General features: G+C 52.5%; 1 protein-coding gene across 4 annotated transcripts in view; it reads left to right on the top strand.

Annotated features, from left to right (window-relative positions):
• SIK3 (SIK family kinase 3) overlaps positions 1 to 18,842 on the top strand; it is a 70,936-nt gene that overhangs the window by 42,548 nt on the left and 9,546 nt on the right. The window contains exons 4-18 of one of the 4 annotated variants that reach the window (XM_068994820.1): positions 717 to 878; positions 6,503 to 6,627; positions 6,890 to 7,013; positions 7,732 to 7,850; positions 8,191 to 8,301; positions 8,439 to 8,582; positions 9,130 to 9,210; positions 9,320 to 9,429; positions 9,879 to 10,032; positions 10,699 to 10,854; positions 11,373 to 11,443; positions 14,450 to 14,593; positions 17,258 to 17,408; positions 18,191 to 18,316; positions 18,630 to 18,715. In XM_068994820.1, the coding sequence (XP_068850921.1) occupies positions 717 to 878; positions 6,503 to 6,627; positions 6,890 to 7,013; positions 7,732 to 7,850; positions 8,191 to 8,301; positions 8,439 to 8,582; positions 9,130 to 9,210; positions 9,320 to 9,429; positions 9,879 to 10,032; positions 10,699 to 10,854; positions 11,373 to 11,443; positions 14,450 to 14,593; positions 17,258 to 17,408; positions 18,191 to 18,316; positions 18,630 to 18,715 (1,864 nt within the window). The remainder of the gene's footprint in view (positions 1 to 716; positions 879 to 6,502; positions 6,628 to 6,889; positions 7,014 to 7,731; positions 7,851 to 8,190; positions 8,302 to 8,438; positions 8,583 to 9,129; positions 9,211 to 9,319; positions 9,430 to 9,878; positions 10,033 to 10,698; positions 10,855 to 11,372; positions 11,444 to 14,449; positions 14,594 to 17,257; positions 17,409 to 18,190; positions 18,317 to 18,629; positions 18,716 to 18,842) is intronic. The other 3 variants (XM_068994821.1, XM_068994822.1, XM_068994819.1) reach the window with 3 other exon arrangements.

Raw genomic sequence — 18,842 nt, 5'->3', positions numbered from 1 at the left:
TGGCAGCAAACACTACCTTTGAGTGAGAGTACAGGCTTTCAGCAAAATATTTGGGAGTGCTCAGATTTCCGTAGTGGAGGCCAGCTCCATTTTTATAATGAAATGCTTTCTTGGATTTCGCAAGGATGTTGTTGCACCGATCCACGGAGAGGGAGGATGTTAAATCCCTCCTGCAGCTGGTGGTGGCTGTGCTGGCTGGAGAGCTGAGGTGAGCAGCTGCTTGTGGCTGTGGCTACCTGGGACCTCGCTGGTTCCAGCAGGAGTTATCTTCGAGGCATATTAGACCAAAGAGACGTTTCCTGTGAAAAACCAGGGGAAGGAAGGATGGCACGTGGCCAGGAAGCTGCACCTCTCGAGGTGATGTTGTACAAGGCTTGGGATCTGACTGAAGGCAAAGGCTGGAAAAGCTTCATTTATATTTTGATATAGAAAGAGATCTTAAAACCTTTCACACTTGTGTACAAAACAGTTCTGATTTTCCAGGCATCCCCTCAGCTGTCCTCTATATAAAATAAATTACAAAGCCTTTCACTCGGAGCCAGCCCAGGCTGGGACGGGTTGGCAGCGCTGTGCCTGATCCCTGCTTGTGCCTCTTCCATGTCTGGTGTTGGAGCTGGAAACCACACTGTACCCCCACTGTTCCCACCTCCCCAGCTCTCTCCACGAGCATGAGAAGCCACTGTGTCCATAACCCTGTGTTCTCCTTCACCTCACAGATCACCTCGTGGCCCATGGGCGCATGGCCGAGAAGGAAGCCCGGAGAAAGTTCAAGCAAATTGTGGCTGCTGTCAACTTCTGTCACTGTCGTAACATAGTCCACAGGGATCTGAAGGCAGAAAATCTCCTCCTGGATGCAAACCTGAACATCAAAATAGCAGGTGAGCTAAGCTGAGCGGTGTGGGAGGAAGGCAGCTGCTTTCAGGAGTTAATATATGTAGGCACTGGCTGCTTCCAGGTATTCAGGGAGAAGGAAACGCGGTGCAGCTAAAGGAAGCTTTGGATTTCTGTGTGGCCTGCTGCCCAGAGCTGAAACTGCCAGGTTGTAGCCAGGAGATTTATATCTCTCTTCAAGTAGTGCAAAGTAAAAGAAGAAGGAAAAAAAAGGCAGGTTTGGCTTCCCAGGCTGCAGACACTGTGGCGTTCACTCCTCTGGGTGATGGGTGAGACAGTGTCACAAAACTGACCTTGTTCTGAGTCCTGCTGCTGGTTCAGGGCTTCTGCAAAGCAGGTCAGGCTAGGTGAGAGAGCAGGAATGGCAAAGTAGGGATGACAAGGTGGACGGTGGAGCAGTGAAGGGGAAACTGCGCCCCTGGAATCATTCACAATGTGGTGTGACAGAGCCAGAGTGGCCTCAGTGCTGTGGGGTTTTATTCCCTGCAGGGAGAGAAGCTGAAGTAGCTGAACACACAGGCCACTGCCTGCTCCCAGAGTTTTGCAGGGATTTTTTTGTCATTAGCTGCCTTTCCAGAGAGCTTCCTCCTTGGGCATTTCTGTCCTGACCTAGGACAGAGCTGCACATCTGTGGTGCTCCGACCATGAGACTGAGCCTTGGCTGAGCTCTGGGGGGCACTGACTAGGCTTGACTTCATTGGACTTGGTGGGATTATGACCAATTGAACCAACAAGATTTCACACTTAAGAGTTGGACTCTATCCTTGTGGGTCCTTTGGAACTCAGAATATTCTGTGATTCTGCCCTGGTCATCTCATTCCATGGACTCTGGAAGATCTCATACTAAGCGCTTAATTCTGCCAGAGCCTGGAGCACAGCAGAGCACCTTTGGAAAGCACTTGGTTGCCCCCTCTCCTAACAGACTTCCTGGGGGAGCTCATTGTCTTTTGCAAGGGTTTGTAACTTGTTGTTTTGCTTTTTTTAAAAAAAGTGCTGAGGGCTACAAAACTCTTCAGTCTGAACAATTTTACTTCTGGGAGGTGGGAAATACTTCTCTGTCTCGATAGCATCTTGAAGAAAGGAAACTGTAGCTCGTTGTTGCTGTTCTCTCGTGTACCATCCAGAGGTGTTAGATTAGAGTTCAACACGCGGTTTGTGGTAAAATCATCAGTAATTTCTTACACTTCCCTCATACTCCGTTTGTGAGGAGGGAGTGGGGAAGGAATAGGGAGGAGAGATGGACTTCATGGACTTTCCTCTGGTGCTTAACAGTGTGAACCACGTCCTCCTTGGCACAGGGATGATAACCTGCTCCTCACTGTTCTGGGAGCAGGAGATAAGTGAGAGACGCATCGCTGATGAAGCAGGAGTGCAGCTCCTTGGAGTAGGAGTGGAGAGGTTGTGGAGCTCAGGGAGAGGCTGCTGGGGAGGTCTCTGAGCAGCACTTTCTGGTGTTTTATGCAAAGGCTGCACTAATGGTTTGAGGCCATCTTGTGTTCACGGGAAAAATCCGCTCTGCGTGGAGGGGGAGGGTGCCTGGCAAACAGCGAGAAGTTAAAAACTAACCCAGGTGGAAACTGGAATTCAGCTGGATTTGCTGGAGAAATGTCCACATGAGCAGGCTGAGAAGGTCTGGAAATTGTGGAAACCTTTTTTTATCTAAGGGAGTTGGAAACTATTTTCCTTCCAAATCTGTGCTCCCAGAATGACTCCAGGAGATAGTCCCCGCCCTGGTGGTGGCAGTGGTTGCCTTGGCAGGAAGATGCTGTAGTGCTTTGAAAAGTAGCCTGGAAAAGCTGATTTATGGTATAGGATTTTCCAAGTATTAAGTTTTCTCCCTATAACTCATCAATTACAACTTGACACCAGTTCTTCCATTGTTTCAAGAGAAAAAAAAAAAAAAGAAGTGATAGCAACAGATCTGCTTCACACCAGACCTCCCAGGAGAAATGCTGCAGAAATGCACATACCAGTTACCCTGGTGGAGAACCAGCTGAACCTTCATTGCCAAAGCTGTTAACTTTGTCTAACTTAAACTTTGGAGCTTTTCAGACTCTCATCAGTGCAGATTCTCTGGCACTTTCCTCCTGATGTCCATTTGCGGCTTTAAATCCCTTGCCTGGCATTAGGCAGGTCCCGGCTCTCAGCCTGCAGCCCTGGGGTGGGCAGTGCTGCTGGTCTCGCTGATGGCCCCTGTTTGGGTTGGGTTTTGATTGATTGCTGCTGCACTATTTTTCCGTAAACAGCGAGATCCCAGTGCTGTGACCCTCGCTCTCATTTTTCCCATGGATGCTTTTTCTCCAGTGTACCTTCTCAGAGTCTGAGTCAGTAGCTGCTGGCACTGTGTTCCCTGTGCTCCCAGCCGGAGAGTTCAGCCAGGAGTTGATGATTGCTAAACACCCCGGCCTTCCCGGGGTATGGTTTCGGAGAGGAATGTGATCTATGCATCGCTTTGCATTCGTCTGTCGGCTGCTCCTTCCCCTCCTGAGGATGAAATCCCTGTTGGGCAGAGACTGAAGCCTCTCCCCGAGCTCTGTTCCAAGGAAACTTGAGGGACTGGACCCACTGTTTTGTAGCAGAGATGTTTCTCTTAAATATCTTCCCTGTATCACATCATTGTCACTCACCTTGCTGTTCAAAAATGCCTCTTTCCCTCTGCATCTGTTTGTAGAACAAGACCTGATTGCTCCCTGAGGACTTGGATTTATGCATCTCCTTGGCCATAGATTTTAAGAAAGTTTATTTAAGTTGTAATTTGTATTTTTGTTTGGTTTAGATTTTGTGCTGAGTTGCTCCGGGGTTTTCAAATCCTCCCATGAACTGTTTTTGGGATTTTAAAGCCCTGCTGTTTTCCCCAGCCTTGACCTCAGTCCCGCAGCGCAGGTGGGATCTGGAAACCGTTTCCAGCCTGGGAGCAGTGTCCGTGTCCAGTGGAGCTGCCTGGCTCCAGCTCCCCACAGAGCCCAGCAGCCTGAGTGCCTGGAGCCCGGGAGGGGCAGCTCTCCACAGGGAGAGGTTTCATCCTGAGATCCTGGGAGCTCTGGGACCCGCTGGCCCCGTTCCCTAAGGACAGACTCTGCATTTTCCCTTCTCCCCACCTCCTCTCCCTGTCCAAAAGAGCTGTGAATCCCTGGACGAATTTCAACACGATGTGGAAGGGGTGAAGTTTCCCAGCCGACCAATCTGCAGGAAGCAGAGGAGGGTGCAGGAGGCAGCTGTTGCGTGTCTGTTCCGAGGCCGCGGTGCTGCCAGCTGGCATGGCACAGCCCTGGAATGGCACGGACCTGGCATGGCACAGCCCTGGAATGGCACAGCCCTGCCCCTGCTGCTGACACTCGCTGTGACCTGTGCAGCAGAGCGGGGAACACCTCGGGCCTCTCACCTTTGCGGGGCTGCTCCCAGCTGTGCACTCCTTGGAAAATGCAGGTGGTTCCCCAGGTGCTCAAAGCCCACTCCTGTACTTACAAGGACAAATAAAAGTAACTAAACCAGGATAACTTGCTCAATATATGGGAAGTGCCAAAATTCCACGGTCATAAGGAGTTTATGTCTAAACCTGATACAAATGCTGTGTGTTGGGAAATACATCCAGTGCTGCAGCATTTATTGCCGGCTCCGGTGGCCATAACTCAGGCACTTGTTACACATCCTGCTTTGAACGTGAGACAGCAGCTCAAAAGCTTGCAGAGGTGGAAAAGACAATTGCGCAGCTGTGTGCTGTTTCCCTGGAATTGTCCTCCAAAGGCTGACTGGAGATTTAGATGGCTTCACTGCCAACAGCAAAAACCCAAGGAGCGTGTACGTGCCTTGTTTTGATACCACAGTGCTTCCAAAGAACATTTACCATCTCTGCTCTGTTTTGAGGTGGGGTTGGAGCAGCCTGGTCTGTACTCCAGGTGTTTCCACGGGGACAGGCTGTGTTAGGTATTCTCCACATGCATAAATCATCTCCACGGTAAGAATTTCCTCCCTGCGAAGGGACGGGAAGAAGGAATTCGGCTGTGCCCCCCTGGAGCTGAGCTGGCAGGAGCAGCGCCAGGTGGGCTGCTGACTTCTGCAGGCGCTGTGCAAAGGAGGAGAGGAGTCACCTGAAATTAGGTCATGGAAAATCCTGTAAGGAGAGCAGCGAGAGGGAGCACGGGCTCACCAGTTAGTGCGTTCTGGGGAGTGCTGGTGGGGTTTGCCTGCCGCTGGCACGGAGGTGTTGGCCGTTGCTGGTGATCTTCACTTGGAATTCCATGTGGAACTGGTAATTAATTGGTAATTAACTGGTAATATTGGGTAATCTTGAATGTGTTAGAAAAAACGTGTAGTTGTATAGGATTTAGGAGAACAAAGCTTTCCGGATGGCTACGGATAAAGGGCTGTAAAGAGAAATTAGCAGATAAAAATGAAGATGAATTTTCAAGCAGAATGTGTATTTATTTCAGGAAATGGGGGAAAAAAATCCTTTGTACCTTTGCACCTCAAATATTCTTTATCATTTGTATACATTTATTAAAATACACATTTTTCAGTCAAATTTTCCCACAACTCTGGGGTCTTGTGTTTCACTGCCACCCCTCAGCTGTTGATCACCCCAGATCTGCTGCTGTTCCGACTGGTGACAGAGGCAAAATTCACCTTAAGCCCTTCCTAAGAGATTCCCACTTTCTGCAGCTCTGCTGTGTATTTTTGCCATGGCACTTTTTGCTTTAATCAGTCAGAATTTGCAAACTGAGTGTTTCTGGCCCTCCCTGCTCTCCCTGCTGCGAGGAGCTGCTGGTGCCAGTGCCATGAGAAATGACCTCGTTGCCGTGGGTCCCTGTCCGTGGGCATTAATGTCACTTGTCCCCCTGCTGGCACATCTCTGGCAGAAACAGAGGCACAGCACTTGCAGATAACCTTGCACTGGTCCTTGGTGGAGCTGCTTCTGAGGACACCTCAGAACTCCTCTCTGCAGCTGTGTTTGCTTCAATTCAATTGAGGTGAAAAAAAGGAAGGAAATTTAGTGAAGATTCTTTCTTTTTACCAGAACCAGCTCCCTTGTCTTGGATCCAGACTGGTTTCCTTGCCCTTTGCCGTGCAGGTCCCAGCTGTGAGCCAGGGGCAGGCAGGTTAATTAGCAGAGAATGCCATTAGTGCCCACATAAGCCAATGTGAGGTGAAGACCTTTCTCTTTCAGGATTTATTATTTGCTCTTGGAGAAGGATTTGACTCTGTTTGTAGAACTGCCCACCATAACCAAAGTTTTCAGCCTCTGTAGCGCTTTCTGGAAAAATCAAAAGTCCCATTCTTTTTCCCTTTGCGCTCTGTCCTTGCTGGCACTGCCCAGATCTCAGGGCACCAGGGAGGTTTGGAGTCGCCACCCCTGGAGGTGCCCAGAGAAAGACTGGACGTGGCACTCAGTGCTCTGGGCTGGTGACAAGGTGGGGATTGGTCACAGCTTGGGTTTGATGACCCTGGAGGTCTTTTCCAACGTCAGTAATTCCATTTCCGGTGTCTGTGTACCAGTTACCCGTTACAGGATTGTACGTGACTTTACCAGACTCAGCAAGTTACTGAAGTACCATTTGTTCAGGACAGTTGGAGTGAATCACATTCCTCTCATCTCTTCTCTTTGTTCTTTCAGATTTTGGGTTCAGCAACATCTTCACCCCTGGCCAGCTCCTTAAAACCTGGTGTGGGAGTCCTCCCTATGCTGCTCCAGAGCTCTTTGAAGGCAAGGAGTACGATGGGCCAAAGGTTGATATTTGGGTACGTGATGAGCCTCTCTCTCTCTGACTTGGATCTGATTTTTGCTCTGTTTGTTTGGCTTTGCTTCCCGAGTGCTCAGTTCACATCTTGGAGAAAAGTCCTGACACAGCAAAAAGTGTTTTCCAAAGAAACACTTCCAAAATTGCCTTCTGGCTACTACATCCTGTATTTTCCCTGCGGGGAGGTGCCAAAAGCATGAGTTGCCCAGAGATGGGTTTTCATTCCGCCTGGCATTGCTGACGTGCGTTTGTTTTGGGCGCAGAGCCTCGGCGTGGTGCTCTACGTGCTGGTGTGCGGGGCCCTGCCCTTCGACGGGAGCACCCTGCAGAACCTGCGCGCGCGGGTGCTCAGCGGCAAGTTCCGCATCCCCTTCTTCATGTCCACAGGTAAGGGGGCAGGGAGCTGGGGACACAGGGGCTTTCACCACACCTCTTCCTGTTTCAGCTTTTTACGGCGTTATGGGGCATGAATTTCCAGCAGCAGCCCCGTCAGAGACGAGCGTTCGTGTCCTGCTGCTGCAAAAACACTTCTGAGCACTTTAATAATAAATCTGGGGTGTGAAAAGTGTGACTAATTTTCATATAAAGCCAGCTTAACAGAGTCATGTGTAGGTACTTGGTTGCCTGCTGTCAGGTTAAGGAATAGTTCTGCGTGGAGTTTCCCAGCTGAAAACTTCCTTGATTGCTGTCTTACTTAGGGAAGAGGTTCTCTCCATGCAGAAAACTCTGCTAAAACGTGGTGCTTTCAAAGCAAACTTAGATCCCAGCCTAAGCAGGAGAGCCTCAGCAGTCCCTCTCGGTGACAGCACATGTGTAATATGATGGAGAAATCACTCACGGTGAGCACTCCAAGGGCTTTGCTCTCAACCTCCCAAAGCCACTCACGTCAAGACAGGGAGGCACAGGGTGGCTTCCCTCCTTCCTAGCACAGGGGAATCCATGTCTGCAGCTGTGTGGCATGCTGGAGACCCAACAGGAGTGAAGTGCAGAAGAGAAGCAGTATTTTTGTGAGGTGACTTCCCAGAGGGGAGCACACTGCTTGGAAAGGGAACGCTGCAGCAGCCGTGTCCCTCCCGCGGGTGACCCGGCCTCTCTTCCCTGGCAGAGTGTGAACACCTGATCCGCCACATGCTGGTGCTGGACCCGAGCAAGAGGCTCTCCATGGAGCAGATCTGCAAACACAAGTGGATGAAGCTGGGGGAGGCTGATGCAGAGTTTGACAGGGTGAGCAGCAGGGAGCGGGGTCTGCTTGGTGACTCAAACAGGCTCTGGGCACGTGGTGTTGCAGCGTTGGTTCTGCTCTTTGGGAACACTCATTTCCAGGCGTGGCCTTTCCCTTTTCTGTGTCTCCTGGCCTTGCTTTCCACATCATTCTTTATCTGCGTACATTTTTGTATCTTCCCCCGTGGCACTGGGAACTTGGGGCACTGGATTTTGGATCGGTTGCCATCAGACCTCACGCCAGCTGCAGCCACAGCCCGGTGCTGGGGCTCTTGGGAGCGCTGTGACTCACTGGTGTGCCTTTGGGAATGTCAGCCCTGACTCTGTGCCTGTGCCCTCACAGCTGATAGCAGAGTGTCAGCACCTGAAGACCGAGAGGCAGCTGGAGCCGCTGAACGAGGACGTGCTGCTGGCCATGGCGGACATGGGGCTGGACAAGGAGCGCACGGTGCAGGTGAGGCCTGGCGTGTCCTGCCTGCTCCTCTTGCTGATCAGGGGCTGTGTTTAGGGGCAGCTGAGCAACCCCAGCACAGTGTAAAATGTATTTTCTCACTGGGCAAGAAAGGGTGACCGCTCTTGTTTGCCTTTCAGTCGCTGCGAGCCGACGCGTACGATCACTACAGCGCGATCTACAGCCTGCTCTGCGACCGCCTCAAGAGGCACAAGAACCTGCGCATTGCACCCTCGCCCAGCATCCCACGCACCATGACCTTCCCCACCTCGGCCAACATCCAGGTACATCCCCTTTGCCAGTGTTCTTCCAGCCCTGCAAGGGCAGCCAGTCCCTTACCTGCAAAACCCAGACTGCTCGTGGGTGTCCACATCCTGGCTGGAGTGTCAAAAACGTTCCTCGTCTGAGAAATTGGTGTGTGTTTAGGGTACCCTAATCCTGAGGTTGGGAACAGTTTGTGCATTGGCTGAACACCCTTCAGACAGTCTCCTGCTCGCTTAGTGACAGAGGGGAGGGAGCTGAGGGACTTACTGGGAGCTGGAGTTCCCAGCCCAGGGCTGCTGTGTGATGCTTCTTCCCCACCTTGTGCTGCTGTTGGAGCAATGAGCACTTGCTTTGGGACAAGCCAGGTCATAAGGGAAGCAGAGGAGATGCTCACCCTGCCTGAACAGAAGGAAGGGGGGTAAACGAGGCAACTGTTTGAGAATAAACAGCTCTTCACTGGCTCCAGGGTCACCTCCCTGTTCCACGTGCTTAGGGCTGATGTTAATTCTGCAGTGTTTGTAAAGCAGTGCTATGTTTGTGTCTTCTGATCCTGATCTCTCCACTCAGCAGACAGAACAGACAGGCAACACCATGAACATCAACGTGCCCCAAGTCCAGCTCATCAACCCTGAGAACCAAATTGTGGAGGTGAGGTACACCCCCATGACCCCTGCAAGCTCTTTTCCTGGCTCACATTGAAGCCGTTCCTTTGATCCTCGTGTTGTGTTTCAACATCTCCGATGTTTGTCCTGCCCAGACTGATGGAACAATGAACTTGGACAGTGATGAAGGGGAAGAGCCATCACCCGAGGCTCTGGTCCGCTACCTCTCCATGAGGAGGCACACAGTGGGAGTAGCTGACCCACGGTGAGTACTGCACTCTAGCCTGGAGATCTACTCCCAGCATGTGACTCTGGTCCTTCTGGGTGTTGCTTTAAAGGTCCCAGTCCCCTTGCACAGCTTGGTCAGTATTTTAGATGGGGATGAGGTACTTTTTTCCTGCTCTTCCTGATCAGCTCTGGGTAAGCCGTGCTTTTGGTCAAGGCAAGTGTCTCACCTGAGCTGTTCTGCTGTCATGTCCAAGGTGAAGGTTTTGTGATAAATGCCATCAAGGTTAATGCTAAGAGCTAATTCTGGCAAATCTCAATGTGGAGGGGGAAAAGGGACAAATAAAACCAAAGAGTGGCTTGGCTGCTCTGTGTGACCGTTTTCCAGAGCAGTAAGAAGCTTTTTGTGAAGGGAAGCTGGATGTACTGGGTCTGTGAGGGGTTTCCTCACATCACGGCTAATTCCCCTCTCCAAATGTGATCGCACAGGACGGAAGTCATGGAAGACCTGCAGAAGCTCCTGCCTGGCTTCCCCCGTGTCACTCCTCAGGCTCCGTTCCTGCAGGTGACCCCGAATGTGAACTTCATGCACAACGTGCTGCCCAGGCAGAACCTGCAGCCCACGGGGCAGCTGGAGTACAAGGTACTGCCCATGATCCCTGCTGTGCTCTGTGCCCTGCCAGGTGGGAGGGGTGTTTGTGCTCACACTTGCTCGCTCAGTTTGTCACTCCTTGGACTCCATAAGCCTCAAGAATTACTCTCTTTATGTATGATTCCAGTTGGTTCTCTAAAGTAGGTTTAGATCAAATATTAGGAAAATATTCTTTACTGTGGTGAGGCACTGGAAGAGGTTGCCCAGAAAAGTTGCAGATACCCCATCCCTGGAAGTGTCCACAGCCAGGCTGGATGGAGCTCTGAGCAACCTGGGATAGTGGAAGGTGTCCCTGCCCGTGGCAGGGGGTTGGAATGAGACAATCTTTAAGGTCCTTTCCAACCCAAACCATCATGTGATTCTGTGAAAAAGCTGAAGAATGAAAGAGCAGTGCAATATGAAATTAATAAATGGGCTGGGGAGAAATAGGACTGTGCTGCCTGGCTTCGAGCTGCAGGTTGCAGCCTGCTTGGCAGCTAAAGCAGTGCACAGGGAGCTGCAGAGTTAAACCCTGCTCATCCGCTGACGCTGCCTGTGCCTGCCCCGCGTCACTCGGAGATGCTGGTGGCATCCCTGAAGCCCAGAGGGCTTGTCTTCTCCTGGTGTGTGACCTTGGGCTGCGGCTGGGGCGGGTAACGGTGCCGTGTGTTGTTCCAGGAGCAGTCCCTGCTGCAGCCCCCCACCCTGCAGCTGCTGAACGGGATGGGCCCGCTGGGCCGGCGGGCGTCGGACGGCGGGGCCAACATCCAGCTGCACGCACAGCAGCTGCTCAAGCGGCCCCGGGGCCCCTCGCCGCTCGTCACCATGACGCCAGTGAGTAGCACAGGGAAGGCAGAGTGCTTAAAAATATCCCCTCTCGCAGGCAGAGGTGGCTGTGCCCAGGTCACAGCAGGCCCGGCGCTGCAGGGCTGCGCCTGCTCGCTGCCAAAGGTTCCCCTGTTCCCCTTGCAGGAGTTGCTGTGCTCTCCTGGAGCTGGCAGGTGGGGTTGTATATTCCTCTCTGGAACTGACAGTGTTTGTGCACGTTCTCATGGTTGCTTTTGTCCTTCGCTGATCCCATGGAGAAAACTCAAGTGTCCATCTTGGGCATTTGTGTGTGTTCCCACTCCCTGGGTGCATCTGTATCAATGAATTCTCCGAGTAGCAGCAGCCCTGCCCAGGCAGTTGGGCTGGGGAAGGAATGTTGGAAGGGGTTCTTGGCCAGGTTTCATTGGTGCAGCAGAGGAGCCAACACACACCCCTGTGGAAGCTTGTTTGGGAAGATCAGGTGTCCCCTGTGCAGAGGGGACTGTGCTGGGTGTCCTCTGGAACTGTGATTTCTCTCTCCGCAGGCTGTCCCAGCTGTCACCCCCGTGGATGAGGAGAGCTCCGATGGGGAGCCGGATCAGGAAGCTGTGCAGAGGTAACTCCCACTCTGTTAACATTTGCCCTTCCTACCTCCACAAGGCTCACCTTGGGCTGTTCCAGAGCTGATTCAAACACAGCCACCTCATCAGGGCACCAGTGTTGATTTTACAGCGAAGGGCCAACACTTCTCCTGTTTCTGTGGGTGTTGATTACTATAGTTTACTATAGGCAGTTACTCCTCTGGCACTACTGGGTGCTTGCAAAGCTGGATTCCCCTGAAATGGGTAGCTGATTGAGCACTAGGTTCTCCAGAAACTCTTGGAACTGCTAAATTCCTTTGCTTAGTGTGCACCAGCATGCAATCCACACTAACCTGCCAAGTGAGTGCTGAGGGATTCCCCTCCCTGCTGAGTGCTGGAGGTGGGAGGATCTCCTCTGTGGCCTTGGGTGCCAGTGCAGCAGCTTTTGTATCAAGACATGCAGTAAACATCCAACTCTGATGCCTCAAACAAAGTGAGCTTGCTGGAATTATGGTTACCTCTAGCTGCTAATTTTAGCATTAGGCCTTAAAATAGTCTGCTCCGATAAGGAAAACATTATTAGCACAGGCTGGGAACTTCTGTTCTCTGTGTCTGCTCCAAACACGTTGTAGGAAGTGGGTAGAATGTGCTTGTACTTTCTCAGTCCACGAACACACTAACCATGGCCTTGCTAACATTTTCTTAGTAGCTTTTGCATAGTTTCTTCTCTGCTAACCAGCTGGGCACTACGTGTGGTGGGTGCTCCTGCTTCTTACCTCAAACTGGAAGAGCTTTCTGGATCCCCCCTTTGTACAGATCATCACCTGGGTAAGGGAGTGGCTCCGCAGGGGCTCACAAGGGTTCAGACTGGGGGTTGTTGCAGGCAGGGTGATCCTGGGATGGGTGCAGATCCTGCACCAGCTCTGCTCCTCTCAGTGCTCCTGAGGAACAGTGGGTGTGAGCAGTGACAGACTGTGCACTGAGACTCCTTTTGCCTACCTCAGCCTAGACAGTCTACTTGTAGCCTCAATAATAGCCTCAACAGCCATTAAAAGTTTTAATTTAGGGCCAATAATGTCCTCTGACAGCACCTCAGACAGCAGGTGGTCTTTTTGGCTATGATGAATCTCATTCTTGGCAAGGGGATGCCTGGACATCTTACCTGGGCAGATTTTCACTATTCTAAACCTGAAGGTTTCAGTTGAGCCTTTAAAACATTAGCTCAGCTGGAAACATTTTGAAAACCCTGTGCAGTGTTTTGCAAGGCACTGAAATGTTCAGATCCCACTGAAAACCAAGTCCCCTTGGACTCAGAGGTCCCCTTGCTGCTCTTGACAGTGCTGCCCTTAGTTCTTTCATAGCACATGTTCTTCTTCCACCACATGGCCTTGAAAAAGCACCATCCAGGTTGTGTGTTAACTTGTTCTCCACCCCCTTGTGTTGCGACATGTCAGTAGTCATCAGAGGAGAAGGGTAAATAGCGTTAACATCAGGGACAGATGCAAATATTTAGCTTCTCAGAACACTGCCCCAAATACTCTGTTTGCAGCCACCAGCGAGCAGCTTTGGCCCTCCTTAATCTGACCTTGAAAGCAGAGCACAGTCTTCTCTCTGTTCCAGGGAACAGTCACATCTCCTTTGAGCTTTGGGAAACTTTCTTCCACCCGAAACGCTGTTAGAGCTCATGATTGGATTGTTCCCTGGAGGGCTGAAATAAAATGATCTTAGCAAACCACAGCAGTAAAGCTCTTTGGGAAACTTTCCCTGTCTGCATCAAATGATTCTTAAACAGCTAATGGCATGGGCTTTGGCGGGGCACCACGGCACTGTTAACCTGCTTCTTCTGCTTCAGTGGCTTCAGCAGCAAAGAGAGGCTGGGTTTGGGCAAGTCTGTATCGCTTGCTGCTCTTTCTGCTTCCCAGGGGCAGTTGCAGGGGAAAAGAGCAAAGGTGAGAATTGGCAGGTGTCACTGGCCAGGTGGTCCTTGGCTGGTTACCAGAGCTGCCTCGCTGCTGGTTCACAGGAGCAGAAAGGGTTGAGTTCACACGCAGACGTTCATCCCAGCGGCCTTGAGCGGGCACAGCTCTGGGTGCCGTGCCAGCCCTGGGCAGGGGCTTCACCCCCCTCTCTGCTGGCCCCACTGCCCTGGGTCGGCTGTGCCAGGAACAGCAGGGCAGGCAGCAGCTCTCAGCACTGCCTGGCCCTTCCTCGCATCCTCGCCAGAGCAGAGGCTCTGGGTTCCCCCTCCCCGGTCTTTGGGGGATTTGCAGGAGTCCTGCAGCTCTTTTCCAGTGCAGAGCGGGCTTTTGTGTAAGCTATTGCCTCCCAGCTCTGGTGTGAGAGGCAAGCCCAGCATTGGTGCTGGTGGCTCCAGAGGGAGGGACTCTCTTGCTGCTCGGGTTCCCGTTCCCTGCGCATCCCGGGCCGTTCCCGACTTTCCCGGAGCGGAGCAGGGACTAGATGGCGCACTTGGACCGGGCTGGCACAGCCCTGCCTCAGCCCAGCCCTTCCTGCTGCTCCTCGGGCAGCCTGGGGTGCCCCTCGCACCCTTCCCCTGCTGGCGGCCGGAGCCGGGGTGTCCCAGGGTCGGTGTGAGGAGCGAAAGCTCCCCTGGCTGGAGCAGCAGCTCCTCTCTGTGCCCAGCTCCTGCTGGGTTATCTCTGCCTTGGCTCCCCAGGCTGCGAGAGAGAGGCAGACCTGCTCGAGTGGATGAATCTGCGCTGAGGGCAGGTGGTCTCCCGGGTATTCCCAAAGGGATATACCAGCATTCCCCTTGAGGTGAAACGTGGCTTTCCTGCTGGGGAGAGCGAACGGCTCCTCTTTCCTTCCGAGGCTGGCAGTGGAGCACCAGCAGCTGAAACTACACTTGTCCCCGAAGCACTGGTGAGCCAGTGCTGTGACGGGCATGGGCAGCGTGTCCGTGGTGTGTTCTGAGTACTGCACAAGCTTCTTCCTTCCCATTTTCTCTGGGTTATCTAACACTCCCTGTTTTCGGAGTACTCCCATCAGTCTCTTATAAAATGTGCTCCTGCTTGTTGCAGATACTTGGCAAATAGGTCAAAAAGGCACACTCTGGCCATGACCAACCCTACAGCTGAAATCCCTCCAGACTTGCAGAGGCAGCTAGGACAGCAGTCCTTCCGACCCCGGGCTTGGGCTCCACACCTGGGACCCGACCAGCACCGGTGAGTAACGGCACCGGCCGGCCGGGCAGCTTGTGCCAGGAATCCTGCCCAGGTGGCACCTGGAACGGAGCACTGAGGACATCCCGCTGGCAGGGAGGGGTGAGGAGGAGGAGGAGGAACAGGGACCAAGAGCAGACCCACAGAGCAGAGGGTATCTGACCGCTCTGGCACGGGCTCCCTGCCTGCAGGGACCAGCAGGAATCAGCTGGCTCTTCCATCCAGTCCCACGTTTGTGGCTGGAGATGATTTGCTGGAATGGCTGCCATCACAGAAATATTGGGAATAAGCTATTTTTTTTTAGAGGAAAGCTTTTCCCTGTGTAATGGTAGGCATCAAGGCAGCAGACTTGCTACAGAACCTTTTTGGAGGCAGATGCAGGCAAAAGACTGCACCAAGAGTCATCCACAGCAGAGCTTAAAACCCTCACTGTTCTGCACCAGAGTTGTGTGTTCTGACTGCAAAGTCTCTTTGCAAAGCTCCTCAAGAGTGATTTTATTTCTCATCCTTGATAGGAGTGATGTGAGCAAAGGAAGCTGGGTGGGGAAGAAAACAAAAATCACAATGTCTGGGAAAGAGGGAACCTTTGGATCGGATCTAAACACTCAGGATGTGTGGGAGGGACAGTCCTGACGGAGAGGTGTTTATGTGACAAAGTCCTTGTCACAGCAGCCAACTGGAGATGCTAATGCCACAGGGAGAGCTTAAATTCCTCTTAATAAAAAAAACCCTCTTAAAAAATACTTAAAAGTGCTCTGACCCCTCAGTGCTGGGAGCAAACCAGCTGCACACTGGAGTTTGCTGCCTGTTGGGAAAGCAGTGGCTGCCAGGCCAGGCTGGTGCTGGTGTTCAGCCCCTCAGGCAGCTCACACTGGCAGGCTTGACAAAGCCCTTTTTATTGTAGCCAGAGACCTGCTGAGCTGAGCACTGATGTAATCAGCAGGGACAGGTGAACTCTGAGCAGACTGAGACAGTGCTAGTGCCACGCTGGAGCTCCGGAAAACCAAGATAAGCACCTCTCTGCCCTCAAGTTACCCCCTCAGAGGTGCCTGGGGGATGGGAAGAGCAGGAGGGGAAAAATTTCTAGGGCCCACAGCTTGATAGGAAGAGGAGTGCAGCTTGCAAAACAAGCAGAATGTGCTGTGTCCTGCTTTCAGGATTGCTGCAAATCCTAAAGGTAAGCCGGGTCCCTCACACACAGCAGGAACGGAATTTTTACAAGACTTTAAACACACTTACCCTGTAAATAATGCTGGTGTCACCTCTGTCTCTTGGCACTGGAGTCCTGAGGCTGTTGCATCATGAGCAGGGAGGTATCTGCTCGTTCCACTCTTGGTGTTGTAACGTGCTGTGAGCCTGTTTTGTGTTTTTCCTGTGAAATCACGGAAATTTCATCTGACCATGGTCTAAACAGAGTGTCCCACAGTGAGTCCATGACATACCTGGCACAGAAATTAGCAGTCGCTGTGTAAATAAACCACATTACTGAATAGCAGCTGGGTTTTATTTTAGCCCTTAACCTATTTTAAGCCATCTTATGTATCTTCTTTTGTAGCCCCTGTTTTTGTCATGTTAAATACCTGAAAGCAGAATTGAAGTACAGCTGTACAGGGAAGTGCAGCTGTTCTGCCTTGCCCACACGGGTTTCAAAACCTCAGCATGATTTTATCTGTAGCTTCTGCCTTCCATCAATGCAATAGGAGAACAAATGGATCAGGATAATGGATGGGATGGCATCAAAAGGCAGGAGCACAGCTCTTTCCTTGGAAGGAAGCTGAACTATGTCCTGCTAAGGCAGAGACAGTGACAAAACTGAACCCAGCCTGCTGGAAGTGGTCCAGCATTAGTCACTGTGTGACAAGGGGAGCCTGGAACAGGCCCTCAGAGTGACCTCTGGAGCTCAGGACCGCTCCAGCTGCAGCCAGGTGGGCTCTTGTTGGGTTTGGTGTCAGAGATGCTGAAAAGACCACATCTCCATGACCTTCTCACAGACAAAGGCTGCTGTTGGAGCCTGTGCATCAAGTGTTGCTTGCTGGGTTCTGGAGATGGCATTTGCAGAATCTTTACAAAAGAAATCCTTTACTGATGGGAGAAAATTCCTCCCTGTGAGGGTAGGGAGGCCCTGGCACAGGTTGCCCAGAGAAGCTGTGGCTGCCCCATCCCTGGAAGTGCCCAAGGCCAGGCTGGACAGGGCTTGGAGCAACCTGGGATAGTGGAAGGTGTCCCTCCCAGCCCAAACCATTCTGTGATTCTATGATTTGCACAGAAGCCAGGTTCCACTGAGAGCACTTGCCCGGAAGCCGTGAGGGCAGGCAGAGAGCCCCAGCTGTCTGTTGTGGGGCACGTTGTGACGGGTGTATGCCAGGTTATCTCTGCTCCTGATAACTCAGGTGGCACCTAATGGCAGGGCAGGGATAAGGGGGAACCCCAGCTTTGGGAGAAAACAGCTCCTGAAAAAAATCTGGCTCCCTCTGATGGCAAAGAAACCTCACTGTGAAGGGGAAGTGCTCGTGGTGCCTTGGGCACAGCCTGGTTCAGATGTGCCCATTCTGTCTGCCCAGTGTGGAGCATCCAGGCTGCTGGGAGACTGGTGGAAATGGAATGTCTGTACTGGAGTTTGTTTTCTGGCTGGTGTCACGTCACTAACCCCCTTCCCCCTGTGTTTAGTTCTATTTACAAGGACTCCAACACTCTGCACCTCCCCACTGAGCGCTTCTCCCCGGTCCGGCGCTTCTCCGACGGGGCTGCCAGCATCCAGGCTTTCAAAGCCCACCTGGAGAAGATGGGCAATAACAGCAGCATCAAACAGCTTCAGCAGGTGAGAGAGGGATGGGGGTCCTCCAAACAGCCTCCACAAGGAATTCTTACTGCCTTGGTCTTGCTGCTTCAGGAAGCAAAAATGGAATCCTTAAAGGAAAGTCTGAGGGGCACAGTGGGGACTTTGCAGCTGAGGGTTTGTTCCTGCTCTGTGTGGCTGCAGCAAACCCTGAGTGTCCTCTGGACGTACGAGCTGTTCACCTGCAGCTGGGGACCTGGGGGGATTCCCACCCCCTCTTTTCTGGGGAGAACCATCGTGCTGTGCCCACCCGTGGGTGTCCTGCCTGTCCCTGCAGGGTCCCCCAGCACTGTCAAACTGCAGCTCCTGCTCTCCCACATTTCCTCTGGCAGCAGTTTTGGGGCTGTTCCAGGGTGTCCCGGGAAAGGGCAGCTCTTACCACCAGAGTTTGGAGTGTGTTGTGGGACGTTCCCTGGGCAGCCAGGCACGCCTTGCCAACGGCTGGAGCAGGATTTGGCCCCAGGACAGGCCTTTCCCCTTGCAGCATGGCACAAGTGAGATGCTCTCCTCACCTTGAAGTGTCGTTTGCAGAGCTTGCTGCCTGCATTAAGGGGACACAACGGTGCCAGCTCGGTGTCACATGCACCCCTTGCTTTCCTGGCTTTTTGCCATCTCACTGCACACCTGATTCTGTCAAAGGAAATGGATTGGGCTTTCTTTGCCAGCTTTTCTCAGGGGGGTGAGCTGCAGAGCGTGGCATTCCGCACACAGCAGGGTGCTGTGCACCAGAAGGTCATTTATGAGACGTGCTGGGTTCCTTGCAGGAGTGTGAGCAGCTCCAGAAGATGTACGGTGGGCACATGGACGAGAGGACGCTGGAGAAGACGCAGCAGCAGCACATGTTGTACCAGCAGGAGCAGCACCATCAGATTCTTCATCAGCAGATTCAGGTAGTGGAGCCCAAGCCGGAGCTGCTGAAGGCTCAGCTCTGTTTCCCTGTGTTGCTGCAGACGCAGCTCGTGAGCAGGTCCCGGGGGATTGAGGGAGGGGGAGTTTGCTGGGCTTGCTGTAGCGGGAAGGCTGAAGGATTTCAGCAGAGATGTTTGCACAGCTGCTGTGGTAGCTGTGGTAGCCAGGGCTGCAGTCAGGGACTGACACTCGGTGAATCTGGACATGTCCTGCTTCACCCAGCAGTGTTTCTAAATTTACTGACTGAGACATTGACTGCAAACACTTCTTGTTTTCTTGTGGTGCCTGGTTCAGGACTGTATCCGGCCTCCCCAGCCATCTCCACCCTTGCAAGCTCCATGTGAAAACCAGCCAGCTCTGCTCACTCACCAGCTTCAGAGGTAAAGAAATGGCTTTAGGACAGCTCTGGGTTTTACTCTTCCTGAAGCCCAGGGATGAGCTGACACACTCGAGAGGCCAGGCTGAGTTGGAGTTTGTGGAGTCAGAACAGCACAGCCAGTTCCCAGG

This window comes from Aphelocoma coerulescens, chromosome 24 (genome assembly GCF_041296385.1).
Source record: "Aphelocoma coerulescens isolate FSJ_1873_10779 chromosome 24, UR_Acoe_1.0, whole genome shotgun sequence".
NCBI lineage: Eukaryota > Metazoa > Chordata > Aves > Passeriformes > Corvidae > Aphelocoma > Aphelocoma coerulescens.
This window is presented reverse-complemented; position numbering and strand designations above follow the sequence as displayed.